This window comes from Ammodytes marinus (assembly GCF_949987685.1).
Source record: "Ammodytes marinus genome assembly, chromosome: 19".
In the NCBI taxonomy this organism is placed as follows: Eukaryota; Metazoa; Chordata; class Actinopteri; order Uranoscopiformes; family Ammodytidae; genus Ammodytes; species Ammodytes marinus.
In genome coordinates this window covers 14,865,687-14,880,855 of record NC_137223.1, presented here as the reverse complement: position 1 = coordinate 14,880,855, position 15,169 = coordinate 14,865,687, and the positions used below count along the sequence as shown (strand labels likewise).

The window sequence follows — 15,169 nt, the reverse complement described above, 5'->3', positions numbered from 1 at the left end:
GTAACATTACATAACCATGTGTCTAATATTTTCCATGTATGCTAATGGTCGAATCAAGTAAACTTTTATCAATATCCTTTCAGAATAGGCCTTTTCTAAGAGATGATTACGCGGGGACCAAGTTAATTATGTTGTTTAGTTAAATGATACAGGTGGACACTGTGGAGAAACAATATGAGGTTTGTGTGTGCACTATGCTAATTTGAAATCCAGGATATATTAAAATCAAAGTCAAATCTCGAGAGACATTCAAATTAGTTGTAATGTGATGTATTATTGTTGTCAGTTCATTGTTACGCTAAATAGGACACCCTTGGATTATAATTCTACCCGGAAGCCTGGTAGTGTAGGAATTTCCGGTGACGTCAGGACGTCAGGACTCCATTAGAGCTGCAGCTGTTTAGAGAGAAACAACAACAAAAACGGGCGAACTGACAGCGCTCCTACAGTGACAGTCCGCTCTGAGCCCGACAACGAGGCCTCAAACCTGGAAGCTTCAACCTTATTTCCCACCCGGAGCTCCGCCGGCTTCTAACCACGGCCGCTCTCGGTGAGGAAACTCTGGCCTCCGCTTCCTCCTCCTCCGACTCGGACACCGGCGGAGCGTCTCCGCCCCCGCGGAAGAAGCACCGAGCCTCGGCGGCGGAGGGAGCAGGAGAGCCCGGGGCTTCAGCAGTTGTAACAGGCCTGTCCGGAGTTGCCTTGGGACTTGCTACACACTCTCCACTCTCTCAAGCCACCTCTACTATCCACTTTAACCGAAGTGTAGTCAACAACCTCAGCAGCAGCAGTATGCAGGCAAACGGAGCAGGACAGGGACAAGAATCCTCGGAACAATCCTGTCTGAACAGCGCACAAAACGGGGAGTCATCCTCGGCCGGCGGAACCCACTCCAACGGGCTTCTCTCCGCCACAGACAACGGGAACAGTGTCGGTACCAGTAACGGCTCTTCAGCCGGGCCCGGTTCGGGGACTTCGGCTACCTCTACGGCTTCGAGCTCGGAGGTCGGCTCGTTGAAAAAGAAAAAACGACTATCGCAGGCGGAGGAAGATGTCATACGATTAATAGGGCAACATCTCCACGGACTAGGGCTGAAGTAAGTTTATTCAAAGTCGAGGAAAACTCCGCAAATTCCTCAAGCGTTGGAGTTGAACATATTAAGTGTAATCTACACGACTGGTGTATTGCACTGAAGTGCTAAATAGCAGCTGGTACAGGCACTATTCGTGCGCCTGACAGACACAAACATGGGGGGATGGGGTAGTTAGCCTCTGAGCTCGGCTGTCGCTAGAAAGAAGGGGTCCATCTTGCACAATAACATTTAGCCTCATAGCTAACAGCACTAGCCTGCGTTGCTGTGATCGTGTGTACTGACAATAAAGCTTTTCTAAAACATAAAACACACTATGACATGTGTCTGCTCTACACGTCTGTGGTGGTATGTTTCATACGCGAGGAGCGGCATGAAGCGATAATGAACGTTAAAGATTCCGCACTGATCAAAGGCATTACATCATCAACCGTTAATAACGTTTATTCTGAGAAAACAACATCCGTTCACTTTTTATGGTTTCCATGCATGTAATCACTGTAAAGATGATGGACAATATCGATTTATTTTATTGTATTGAGTGCAAAAGCAGGATTATCAAGTTCGCATTTGACATGTTTGCGTATCGAGGCTATTGGGGGAAAAATATGCTGGTTGTCAACGTAGTTTTTTGCCAGTATGTTTGGTGGATTTCTTTATTTGTAAGCTCTGCTGGATCTTAGAAAATAACTTGATTTAAAAGGTGTTGTAGAAGGAAATAGATCGGCCACATTGTTATAACTGGCATGGTTATGAAAACTGTCCTGGTTATTTTGGTATTCTGAGCGCACCCTTTGCACGGCGTGAGCCGTTCTCTATCAAATAAATCCCCATTTTAAACAGCCACCTAATAAGCATGATAGATTTCGTCGTAGATAAGTATCTTAGTCTTTGTGTCACCGTGTCAGAGCAATGTGTCAACACTCGGTCACAAACAGTGACGTGCGAGTATTGGGGCATGTATTTATTCAAAGACAGCAGTCAATACTGAGGGCGATAGTTGAACTTGAATTGAAGAAAATCTGTTGGTATCAAGGCGGCTGAAGAATGCGCCTTCTATCAGCTCTTTTTGATGGAAGCCCGTTTGAATCTAATTATAGCATAGTAGGGTTTTTTTTAAGAAATGCATGTCTATCCCTCTCCTGGCTGTGGTAGTCACTGTTGGATTGCTCGACATCTGCAGATCTGTGGTATCCAGAATGTTTGTTGCTGCCATTACAAGGCATTGTAATAGACAGTCCAACATGGTAATGTTTACAGAGAGAGGAGGGTCAGGGGGAGACATGGCATTGCCTGGTATGCAAAGGAGTCCCTACACGTAAACCGGGGACATGCAAGAAAAATCAGTGTAGCAGCTCAGCTAGGTGAGAGGCTATGTATACACAGAGCTGCTGCGCCACTCCATTGATACCTGAGAATGATGTCATAATGCTGAAGGTGTCAGCCAACCCCCATCCCCAACCCCCGTTCATCATGGCACACATCCCAACAGATCTGTTTGTGGTGGTGGAGTGTGTTTTAGCAGAGCGGTGGGTGTTTGGACAGATGGTTACAGTTCACGGTTCACAGACTGAGAGGATGATGTCAACTGCAGTGAGTGGATGCTCGGTTCATGTTGGTGAACCTCCTACTGTCCACAAAAAAAAAATGCTCTGGTGACACAACCATAACATTTCCTTGATGCTATTCCATTGCTGGCAAATGGCATTGATATTGTCCATGTTGCTGAAATTGGTGTCCCACTCACTTATTTAAACACAGCCCAGTCCACCAACTGAAATGCCACAGGTGATTAGATCATTAAGAAAAGCTGGATAATCTGCCCAAAAGGGCTGCTTCATTAAATCATTTACTAACTTTGCAACGCCATACTGAGCTGACTGGTGCTCTAAAGTTTATCTTTGTGCACAATTCTTAAATGTAGTTTGTTGGGGGCGCCTTTAGCTCAGTTGGTAAGGCGTCCCCCCCCATGGGCCTCGGCCAGCAGCGGACCCGGGTTCGATTCCAGCCCGCGGTCGTTCTCTGCATGTCACTCCCCTCTCTGCCCCATTTCAACTCTGTCTCTACACTATCAATAAAGCATAAAAATGCCATAAAAAATATCTTAAAAATAAAATAAAAAATGTAGTTTGTTATTTCTAGAAACCTATCAAAGTGATCAGCTCCAGTCCCTTCTTATATTCCATCTGTCTTGTGTCTATATGTCAGCCTAACTCAGGCTGCCTCTCTTTCTCTGTGTCTCCATAGTCAGACAGTGGACCTGCTGATGCAGGAATCGGGCTGCAGACTGGAAAACTCCTCAGCTACCAGGTTCCGCAACCATGTCATGGAGGGGGAGTGGGACAAGGTGGGTCTTGGGTTTAGGTTACCATGGTTACATTAGAGCAATACTTCTGATTGGCAGGGAAACCTTTCTAGTGATCTGTTGTGCATAATGTACTTTCAGATCAAGATCTTGTGCGGTTAAGAAATGAGCAGCCGCACACATCCTTTGCAGATCATCTTATATGACAAAAACATGAAATATGATTCCTGTTAGGAAGCCTGGGGAATAAATGCCTTTTTATCCCTATGATTAAAAACACACAGCTCCATTGTTAAAACCACAGTTTACGCAGCTTACAAGAAAGTGACCATAAGATGTGTATTACTGCTCATGTGATTATTATTATTTTAGTTTTTCTGTGCATGCATTGAAACTGCTGAGCTAACCTTTTTATCTCTCTCCCTCTCTCGCTGTCTCTCCCCTCAATCACCCTCCCTTTGTTTTGGTCCAGGCTGAGAATGATCTCAATGAGCTGAGAGCACTGATGCATTCTCCCAATGCTATTGTGGTAAGCTCCCCTTGCCCAAACCTGAACTGCACTGAATGACGGCCGGTCAGTTAGGAGGCACAACTGGAGGTTCTAGAATGGTACCATTTAAAATGCAGGGCTGCAGGTTCTTGTTTTGGAACACTGAAAGCTAAAAATGTTCTGGATGCCGCCTCGGAAAGTGAAGCCGCAGGATTGGGACAGCACATTAGATTTAGGATATACATGCATGATACTGCTGTTAAAAAGCAAACTGGGGTTTGACAAGCGTGTTTTATTTTCTGTTCTTCTATCTTTTTACTTCATTGATTTAAAACTAATACACTCAACATAGGCCAGTTTTTTTTTTATTCAAAGAGTTGATTTACCCAGCTAACATTAGCAGACAAGGTGAGCTTTAAAAATGGCCACTCGTGCCCCAGCAGAGTGCCTGCCGCTATTTGTCAGAAGTCTGTCTTGACTTCCATTGCCAGTTGGGTTAGGAAGATAATGGTCTAGGCTGCTTGTTTTCAGCTCTACTATGTACTGCCATTTTAGGTCTTGAGGTGTAGCAGGTTGGTGTTTTCATTGTCAACAGGACTTCAACTGCAGTTCTAGGGGGCAGTTTGCTCTATCCTAGGCCTCGTCAGAGAGTTAGGAGATGTCTGTGTGTTGTTTTCACTCATTATTTGCAGACTTTTGTGGGTGGATGTTTTCGTCAATTTATGTGTAGTTAACTATGCCTGCACCCGTTGGCAGGGCTGCTAGCTCCTACTGCATACCTAAGATAAGGCAGAGACTCCTACTTAACACAACTGTTAACTTTGACCAGCAGCAGTGGTGCCATTTTTTATTTGAAGGAGGCTATTAATCATGTCATTATCATTTATTCTTTGGGCACATCTATATATATATCTATGTATATATATCTATATATATATATATATATATATATATATATATATATATATTATATATATATATATATGTGTGTGTGTGTGTGTGTGTATATATATATATATATATATATATATATATGTGTGTGTGTGTGTGTGTGTGTGTGTGTGTGTGTGTGTGTGTGTGTGTGTGTGTGTGTATATATATATATATATATATATATATATATATATATATATATATATATATATATATATATATATATATATATATATGTGTGTGTGTGTGTGTGTGTGTGTGTGTGTGTTAATGAAAAAAAATCTGCCTTGCAATACGCTACCACCAATTTATGTTTTAAGGCAAATAATAAAGGGAATACATTTCATATGTGAATTTTTTTTAATTGTAATTTTATTTCTGACAAAGTAGTTTTTTTGTCATTCTTTTCTCTTTATTTCTTTTCCTCTCTACTTTTATTTTCAGTTTATATAAAATCACTTCTCTGTACCTATGTCTCTGTTCTGCACAGCGTATGAAGTTCCTGCTGCTGCAGCAGAAGTACCTAGAGTATCTGGAGGACGGCAAAGTCCTGGAGGCTCTGCAGGTGCTCCGGGGAGAGCTGACGCCACTCAAGTACAACACAGATCGCATCCACGTACTAAGCGGGTACTGAAGACGTTAAATATTGCATCTTGTCTCATGGCACTCATCACACAGTTCACCCCATCTACACAAGTACACAAGCCTACACGCAGCTATTTACCAATGTAGCTCTGTGGTGAGCTGGTTAGTCAACGGAACTTACTGAACTGATTCCTCGAGTAACGGGACAGGTTTTAACCGGTCAAATCCACAATGAAATGATAAAGTATGGTAAATGTCTGACAGCTTTTCTATAGCAGTTCAATTTTGTTACACAGCTGCTATTTCTCAGTTTACATTAGAACATATACAAGTTGTGGATAGGATCTGTATTCATTTTGAATAGCTAGGGAGAACATGACTGTAGGCAGTAATCATTGGGCCTTTTTAAAAGCTAGTTTCAGTATTCACCTGTTGTTGTTTTTAGTCCTTAAACACACCAATGTAGATCGCTCTCACAGCATGCTAAAATCAATGGCCTTGATCAATACATCTCAATGATTTTTAGTTTGTCATCGAGTTGAATCTCCAAAATACATAATATACTACAAATTAGTTTCTCTGACATACACTATATTGTTGTCAGTACCTATTGGACCGTCTGATCAATGCACAGTGCCCCTGCTCTCAGCAAATGTATTCCTCTTACTGAATCAATATGTGTGCATTGATCACTATACACTGCCTACAAGCCTGTTCGCCCTAACAGTCTGTCAGTCAAAACACACAATAATGTATTGATCCGTCACTTGTCTTGGCTCAATCAGTCGGCTGTATCCAAGTGTGTCCTTGACTCTGTCGTGACTTTTCTGTCAGCTCAAACAATACTGCCATTAAATACACTGTGGGCCAGTTTCACAGACATGGTTTGTGCCTGGACTAAATGGAATTTTGAATGATGATTGTCCATTAAAAGTATAATTTAGTCCAGAACTAGGCTTAATCCATGTCTGCGAAACGGGCACTGTGTTTCCTCATTTAAGTCTCTAAAGCCTACGCTGATTGTCACATGTAAAGATCTTTGAACCTCTGTTTTCACTTTGCATTAAATATGTACCAGTTGTAGTGTTGGTAAGAAGTGTGCTACTACAGTATTAGTATAATGTCCCTTTACCACTATACTGATCACTATTTTGTGCTCCTGCTGGTCTTACGTATCTTCGTCGTTGTTTCTATTTTGTAAATTCTACTGTGTTCAATTGGTTTCCCTTTTCATATTTTGTTTAGCTTGAGCTGTGTGCCTTTTGTCTCCCTGCAGGTACCTAATGTGCAGCCATGCTGAGGACCTGAGGGCCAAGGCAGAGTGGGAGGGCAAGGGCACAGCCTCACGCTGCCGACTGCTGGACAAATTACAGAGTGAGAAAAACAAACATGTCCATACACTAACTTACGCAATGCATGACTATTCCACCACTGCACACACACACACACACAACCCATATGCAAAGGTCAAGTTGTTTTGATTTTGATCTCTTCCATTGTAGCCTACCTACCACCTTCTGTGATGCTGCCCCCTCGACGGATGCAGACCCTGCTGCGGCAAGCGGTGGAGCTGCAGAGGGACCGCTGCCTCTATCACAACACCAAGCTGGACAGTAGTCTGGACTCAGTCTCTCTCCTCCTAGACCACGTCTGCAGCAGGTGGGTTTGCAGCAAAACTAGCACACTGTCCGGTGTTATGATACTCCAGCTTCTGATATTTATGTCTCAGTTGACCTCCAGCTTACTAAAATGGTGAGGCACATGTACTGAAAGCCTCTCTTTACCTATCCAAATTCTTTCCTCCGTCAGAAGTCTTTACTCATTAACCCACTCTTTTATGTCTTTCCCCTGGTACCTTACTCTAATATGGCTGCAGCTCATTGTTCTCCCTCCTATCCTTGTCTTATTAATTTTTTTGTAAATTTGATTTTGACTGTGATTCAACGTGTTGAGGTATAGACAGTATAGGGATAGAAGACCTACTGATTTTAGCCTTTGCTCTTTCTCCATGTCGCAGGAAGCAGTTCCCCTGTTACACCCAACAGATTCTGACAGAGCACTGTAACGAGGTGTGGTTCTGCAAATTCTCAAATGACGGCACCAAGCTAGCCACTGGCTCCAAAGACACTACTGTCATAGTTTGGCAAGTTGACCCGGTGAGTGTGACACATGCCTAACTAAACACACATTACCTCCTTTTTCTATGACTAAGTCCAAAGCTCAAATTACCTCGCAGGAATGTAGTGGTCGGAATCGCTACATTAACAGACATTTTATATTTTTTATCTTGCGGTAAATAATGACTATAATAACAACTCTTTTATTTCCTGTCTCCTTATTGAGAAAACATATGGTAATCTTCATTGTATCCTTCACAATTAAATTTGGTTGTTCCTGTTTATGTAAGGGGAAGCAGCATTGGTGTCTATTTTTATATAAAGTGGAAAGCCTGTTTATCTTTTTTCTACTAAACAAGAACCCTTGGACAAACACAAGCTAGTCACAGAAGTGGCTTTTCTTCATGTTGACTTTTTTTTAAATACCTTTTTTTAATAAAGTGCACCTTCAGGACCTGGGATGAGGAAAATGTATTTTAATTTTGTGTGAAATTTAAATGACTTGTCAACCTTTTCTGGGTGAAGGAGAGCCACCAGTTGAAGCTGCTGCGAACCCTGGAGGGCCACGCGTACGGTGTCTCCTACTTAGCCTGGAGCCCGGATGACACCTACCTGATCGCCTGTGGACCCGACGACTGCTCCGAACTGTGGCTCTGGAATGTCCAGGTAACCGCCATTGTTTTGATCTTTCTCTTCAATATGCTAGACCCATTTTTTATTTAATTTTTTTCATGTGAACATGATGATGATGAGGAAAATGTGTAAAAAGAATAGATTGAGATGAAGACGTGAGGGATCTCATTAAAAATTCAGTCAACACAAGTAGAAGAGAAAGACATTCCTTCAGCCGTCCCATAGATACTGTGTAGGCTGTGTGTACTCAATGACCTCTCCTCTACCATCCCCTCCCCTTTCTTTTGCTTTTATCCACCCTTCCCCCCTTCAAATGTTTCTTCTTGCTGTCTCCCCCCACCCCTCCCCCCCTTTATTTTTTCTCTCCTCTGTTTTTCCCTCGGTCTCCACGCCAATCTCCTTGATGACCAGACGGGGGAGCTGCGGACCAAAATGTCCCAGTCCCACGAAGACAGTCTGACCAGTGTGGCCTGGAACCCCGATGGCAAGCGCTTTGTTACAGGAGGACAGAGGGGACAGTTTTATCAGTGTGTAAGTGGATGGAGGAGGGGTTTATTCCCGCTTTAGTTTCAGCAAACAGTTTTGTTTTGAATGGGTTTGTGTTTGTGAGAGTAAATATGATCAATATTTAATGGTAATTTTTTCCCTTAAGAATTATGTATCATCTTTGCATTCATTATCCGTTTTCAATCAACGCTGGATTCCTGGTGTGTTTTGGAGGCGCTGCATGTTATGTTATGGTATACTGTATGTTAAACAGCAGTTATGTGTCACACTGACCTTTTATACAGGCAGATCGTCCTGTTTGTTGTTTTTTCCAGCCATGAACCCGATGATCCCATTATGTTATAGGTGTATGCATGGGTCTTTGTGTGTTTTTGTTTAAGAGCAGGTCTTTGTAGTTTTTTTTTAGTAGTAGTTTTTATTTGGGACTAAGATATTTATAGTAGAAATGCCCAATTGCACATCTGTTTCATTGGTATTCACATTCTTCTAAAGGGATAGGAAAGACAAAGGTATGCAATTTGACGTTAGATTGTCCTCAGATTCTACTTTGTGGCTGAGCAAAAAAGAGAGGCCGCCTTTTATGGCCATGCTTTCATTCCCCTGTTAAGAATGAGAGATGATATCTCTCGCTGCTGTGTGTGTTGTCAGGACCTGGACGGTAACTTGTTGGACTCCTGGGAGGGTGTGAGAGTGCAGTGCCTGTGGTGCCTGGGCGACGGCAGAGCAGTGCTGGCCTCGGACACACACCAACGTATCCGGGGGTACAACTTCGAGGACCTCACAGACAGAAACATGTACGTGTTAAATCCTCAGTTGAAAGTACAGCACACTTCATGAAGGCCAGCTACATTAGTGGGATTATTATAGGTGCAGTGTGTTATATCTGACTATTTAGTGGCCTCTAGTGCAGAAAGTTCTAGAATGCAGGGAACCCCACCAATTTTGTGGCCTTTGTTAAGCAATACGTTTGTCCATTCTGTTCTACTGTAGAATCATGAACATGTACAATGCCGTCCTCCATGGTGGCAAGCCCCGCTCTTATGTAGATATAAAAGGCTCATTCTAAGGAAATAAAAGAAAAAACAACTTAGATTTCAAGCGGTTATACACTACTTATAAAACACTTTTGAATATTATATACCATTTCTACCAAGTCTGTTCTGAAAAATGCCAATAAATTCTACACACTGCACCTTTAAACCTCTAGCCACCGATCTCTGACTATTTGCATTATTCAGTACAAAGCCTGACTGGCTGTGTCTTTGTTTATATATCTTCAACAGAGTTCAGGAGGATCACCCTATCATGTCTTTTACTGTTTCAAAGAACGGAAGATTAGCTTTGTTAAATGTAGCAACTCAGGTAAGCTTTTTTTGTCCAACCACAACACCATTACAAGTGTAAATTGATTTTCTCTTGACACTTTATGTTGAGAAGCACTCTGTAGGGGCATTTTGATAGTCACTGGGAATTGTTCTACAAACTCCTGTGTAGGGAGTGCACCTGTGGGACCTTCAGGACCGGGTGCTGGTGAGGAAGTACCAAGGCGTGACCCAGGGCTTCTACACAATCCACTCCTGCTTCGGAGGACACAACGAAGACTTCATTGCCAGTGGCAGCGAAGGTACGGTCAGAGAACACTGCAGAGCAAAATGTTGATAATGAATAACATCAAGTCTATGACAGAGTCTTGTTCTTTGTGACAAAGTAGTACAATTTTAATCTCATGTGGATTTGTGGGAGTCGAGAACCTTTCTGGGCTTGCCATGTTTGGTTTGTGTTCAGTCTTCCCACAGTATGTTGTAACATGTTCATGTTTTAGTGTGATCTAAGTTATCCCTTTGTTATTGCCTGTTGCTCTAATCTGTAATTATCATCCATGTGTTCTCACAACTCCCCCTTCTCTGCAGACCACAAAGTGTACATCTGGCACCGGCGAGGTGAACTTCCCATTGCTGAGCTAACAGGACACACACGCACCGTTAACTGTGTGAGCTGGAACCCGGTCATCCCGGGACTCTTGGCTTCCGCCTCAGATGACGGCACAGTACGCGTCTGGGGTCCAGCACCCTTCCTCGACTCACAAGAGGCTGACGGACTCAACGGTAATTTCCTGAATATGTTTCCTTTACTATAGTGAAAGTAAGCATTGTTAGCTCAATAATAGTCATGGAATGCATCTACTTGCACCATCATTTTTCTAGGTTTTTAACCACTAACATTAAAGTCACTCTCTTTTTTCCTCCTCCAGAAAACTGCAGTAACATGGACAGCTGATGGTCACTTACGGACCGGATGACATCTCTTCTTGAACAACAATCCAAGAATCCCACAATAAGACAAAATCGGAAACGGGCGTATACAAATCTAACACCGACTTAAAGCAAGTCAAGAAACGGCAAAACGACAACGCCACCAAGACAAAAGAGAAAAAAACTAAAAGTGAGGGGAAAAAAAAAATCTCTCCTGACTGGCCTCAACAAAACATGGCGCGGAGTTGATGACGGACACTCTGAAATGTCAGGTCCTCATCCAAAAACCTGATCCTGACCCAGAGGAACAAAGCAGTCAGCCTCCAGAGGGGTATACAAAATGCCATCCACTGGTGAAGCTGTAATGGCTGTTCTCCTTCTTCCCCACCCCACCCCAGCCCCTCCATCACGCTCGCTGCATGGTCACTAGCCATGCCCGGTCCTCACAGAGTTTCTCCCAGGAAACCCTGTGCCTCCACCTTGAGCTTGGAGCCTCCTTCCAGACGGACACCGCAGGCCAGCCGTCTACTCGTTGGACTACACCTGTCTGCCTGTTTGTCTCTCACATCACCTGTATAATGTCTCCATGGACATGGGTGTTGGGGGGAGGATGGGCGGGTAGGGGGATATAGCAAGTCTACTGTGTTTTATGTTTTCCTCTTCCCCCACTCTCTTGCTATATTCTCCGCATCCGATCTGTTGGACAAACGCCGGAAGAATCCACCGTTTAAAAACACCGACCGACCAGCTGACGGAGAACACATGAAAAAAAAAACAAAAAAAAAAAAAAAAGGCTATGCTAAATGTTGGAATTTTTTTATTGATAGTCATAGCGTAATTCTCATTTAAGAGGTGAATCTTAGCTCGAGTAGTGCCCGTGGAAAGCTTTAGCGTGAAGATTCCACTTTCTGTTTCTCGACATTAGGAAAAACAAACTTTTTATTCCTTAATTTAACTTCTAACAAGGACAGTCGCCGTAATGTTTCACAAGCCCCCAGCCTCCTATGTTGAGCTAGCTACCGCACAACTCGCATTGCATCTGCCCTAAGAGGAGACGGACAGAGCTAATACACAGGTCACATATCAATGGCGAGGGGGGGGTGGGTCAGACGTTGTTGGTGAGGTTGGGGTTTCCTCTGTCAGGACATAAAGTTCAACCTTTCCTCAAACCAAGTTCCAGTGCAACTCTGATTGTGCACCGGTGACTGCTGTCCCTCCTCTGTGTGTGTGTGTGTGTGTGTGTGTGTGTGTGTGTGTGTGTGTGTGTGTGTGTGTGTGTGTGTGTGTGTGTGTGTGTGTGTGTGTGTGTGTGTGTGTGTGTGTGTGTGTGTGTGTGTGTGTGTGTGTGTGTGTATGAGAGAGAGTGAGCGATTATGCATGCACACATTAGTGTACGAGTTGACATTTTTGTGTGCAAGTTTAATTGGCGCGTGTTTTTTTTTTATGTGTGCCCAATTCACACCAGCAGAAGATCCAACATCTCCCTCCCCTATTCTCCTAATCCCATAGTGAAATTGTAAAGAGGATTTTAAACCAATTCTAAGTTATCCAAAGCCCCATAGGGACCTCTTATCTGTGGAACAGAGAATACTTGAGAGCCATTTTGTAAAAGAAAAACCCTTTTTCTTTAATCCGGGGCGTTAATTTTTACATTAAGAGTGTTTTTTTTTTTCCTCATTACCACGTGGCAATCAAACGGCACTGAGTCACTGGCGACGAATCATCTTTGCGGTGGAAAAGAAATGGAAAATAAAAAAAATGGAACAATCTGAGTAAGGCATGTTTTAGAAAAAGCTGTTAAGTATTGCGCTATTAGCAAAGGGTCATTTCATACAGGAAGTCAACAAATGTAATCAATGGACTAGTTGTCAAGAGAGAAGAGGCACCAATAACCAAGACCACTCAGTCGTATTTAGAACATTGTCGGGGAGTGTCATTGCAATCCTAAAAACACACACAGACTGCCTTCCTGTTCATTCAGTTGCACACAAACCCCTCAGTATGTATGACTGTACTTTGAGTGGTCCCTTTGCTCTCTTGCACCCACTGCAATGGCTTAAATCCATAAGGTCCTCCTTGTTTTATGGTCGCCACCCTTGCCGTTCTGATGGCTTAAGACTCAAAACCCTAAGCAGAGATGGCTTAAAGGGATCAGGCCCTCGCTATGCCTCTACGCACCCTAAAGCAGTGACTGATTATCTCGTACACGTTACAAAAAAAAAAAAAAAAACTTAACCTCGCGCATATAAGGCATAGCAGCCTCACCTCGAGGGTACCACTCTTGGAGCTTAAGAGAGTTCAGCATTAAAGCCCCGTTTTTTCTCCAGACAAGTTCTTTAGTGGTCAGTGCGCCATTCAAATCTTTTTTCCTCCCTATTTCAGGGTTTGTAATGACTATTTGCTACAGACTGATATACAGTAAAACATGTTTAAAATCAGTGCTTTTCTGTCTGTTTTTATTGAACTTTTTTGTTACTTAAAATTTTTGTTCACATTATATCATTTTTGGTTGACCTCTATCCCTTGTATGATCATATTAAAATATAACCAGACATTTGGAGTCCTCCTTTTTCTTTTCCCTTTTAATCATTATTAACCCCTTTTTGGTTTTAATTTACATATATATGTTTTTCAATTATTTGTATTCAGTTGATTTTATTTTTCTACCACTACTATGACAAATAAATATGCACAGGAACACCCTTGCAAAATGGAGTGGGAAGAGGTTTTTAGGAGGTGTGTTACCTACAATCAAATCAGGTTACAATCCACTGTCCACACCTCGCCTTTAAAGAGTTTCCTTCATGTGACAAATCTACGTCAACACATGTCTGTTTAAAATGATCCACAATATAGTCTCTCTCGTCGTGTCATTGTTGATCGGCTCCTGCCACTTTTCTGACACTCATCAAAGCCAATACTCTTGACAACACACAGGTGTTTTCTCTGTAGGTTACGTGTTTCTGGGTCTTATACTCTCTCAACCCCTGGACTCTGATCCTCCACACAATATAATATTTCAGAAGACTTGAGGCAAATTGCACACAACGAGAACCCATATATAGAGTTAAAGTAAAGTTATTCACCTGCTGGTGACAAACGCTATGTCTGTAAGCAACCTGGTGTCCACTTTTCTTTTGTCTGACTTTAACAAGGGGAGTTGTTTCTGATTTTACTGTCTTATTTCTCTCAGAGGTGTTGGGTGGGGGATACCAAGGGCTTACTGTAGTATCTCTAAGCTCCTTGTGGCTATGAGGAGGGGACGGGTGACGTGTGGCTTTATGTTCAATGTGTTATTTACAAAAGTGATTGTACTGTTTTGTATTGTTGTGTAGGAAAAGTGTTATGTATGCATATTTTCAATAAAGCATCCAGGGTTTTGAAAGAGTTTGATAGGGCAAGAGATTGTGAGGGCCCCTAAAACAAAGGAAACTAAAAAATCTCTCCCAGCGTTGAACACAGAAAGGGGATCCAGGTTGGCCCTGAATCACTGCTTTTGGCAAGGCATGTGTCAAGGGAGAAAGGGGGGAATGCAATGGGAAACGCTGGGTTGAATTTGTGTCAAAATTCAACTTTGTATTCAGTGGTTTATTTCTTGAAAGCCTTGTGTGGAGCCAGACCATCTGGTAGGAGGCTTATCTTCATGCCATTAGGAATTACAAATACAATTGCCAATAAAGTGATGTTATTTTGAGTAAGCTTTGTTGTTGGCCATACATTTCTATTCAAACCCTGTCATTTTATGAAGGATGCACTAGGCAAGAGTGCTTGTAAAATATGAAGATATCTTCGTTGTAAACTCACATGTTCAATATTTCAAGTATAAACAAGTTATGATGAAGTAGATAATCATATGAAGAAAATGTCAAACTGAATTTTGAATTTATCCAATATTCACAATGCAGTGGCCCTGGCTTATTTGTCTTGACCTGACTGACGACAGATAATGGCTGGGTGGAATTAAAACTGCTGGACTGAGATGAAAAGTGGATCTAAAAAAATATATTTATATCATAGATAGTATATAATATAATATATATACTATTATTTGTTGTGGTTGTATTATTATTTAATATTTCTATATATTTAATTTTTATTTTATATTATATATCAATTTTGTTTATTTAACAGTCCACTGTGGGTCGCCATTGGTCTAAAATATTGCGCCCTCTGGTGGTATAACAAAAAACAGACGTTTAGACATTCATTGCAATTTAGCTTACTGCTGATGATGAGAATAAAGAAGAAAAAGAAAA

The 15,169-nt window shown here is 42.2% G+C and overlaps 1 protein-coding gene across 1 annotated transcript; it reads left to right on the top strand.

Moving 5' to 3' along the window:
* The first annotated feature begins 471 nt into the window (after positions 1–471).
* Positions 472–13,467, top strand: LOC307265668 (WD repeat-containing protein 26). The gene is made up of 14 exons (XM_080047459.1): positions 472–1,097; positions 3,339–3,438; positions 3,869–3,925; positions 5,310–5,446; positions 6,681–6,778; positions 6,907–7,063; positions 7,422–7,560; positions 8,047–8,187; positions 8,566–8,685; positions 9,310–9,455; positions 9,945–10,023; positions 10,156–10,285; positions 10,572–10,766; positions 10,913–13,467. The coding sequence occupies exons 1-14, from the start codon at positions 793–795 to the stop codon at positions 10,936–10,938; spliced, it is 1,830 nt and encodes a 609-aa protein (XP_079903585.1). The 5' UTR covers positions 472–792; the 3' UTR covers positions 10,939–13,467.
* Positions 13,468–15,169: the final 1,702 nt, after the last annotated feature.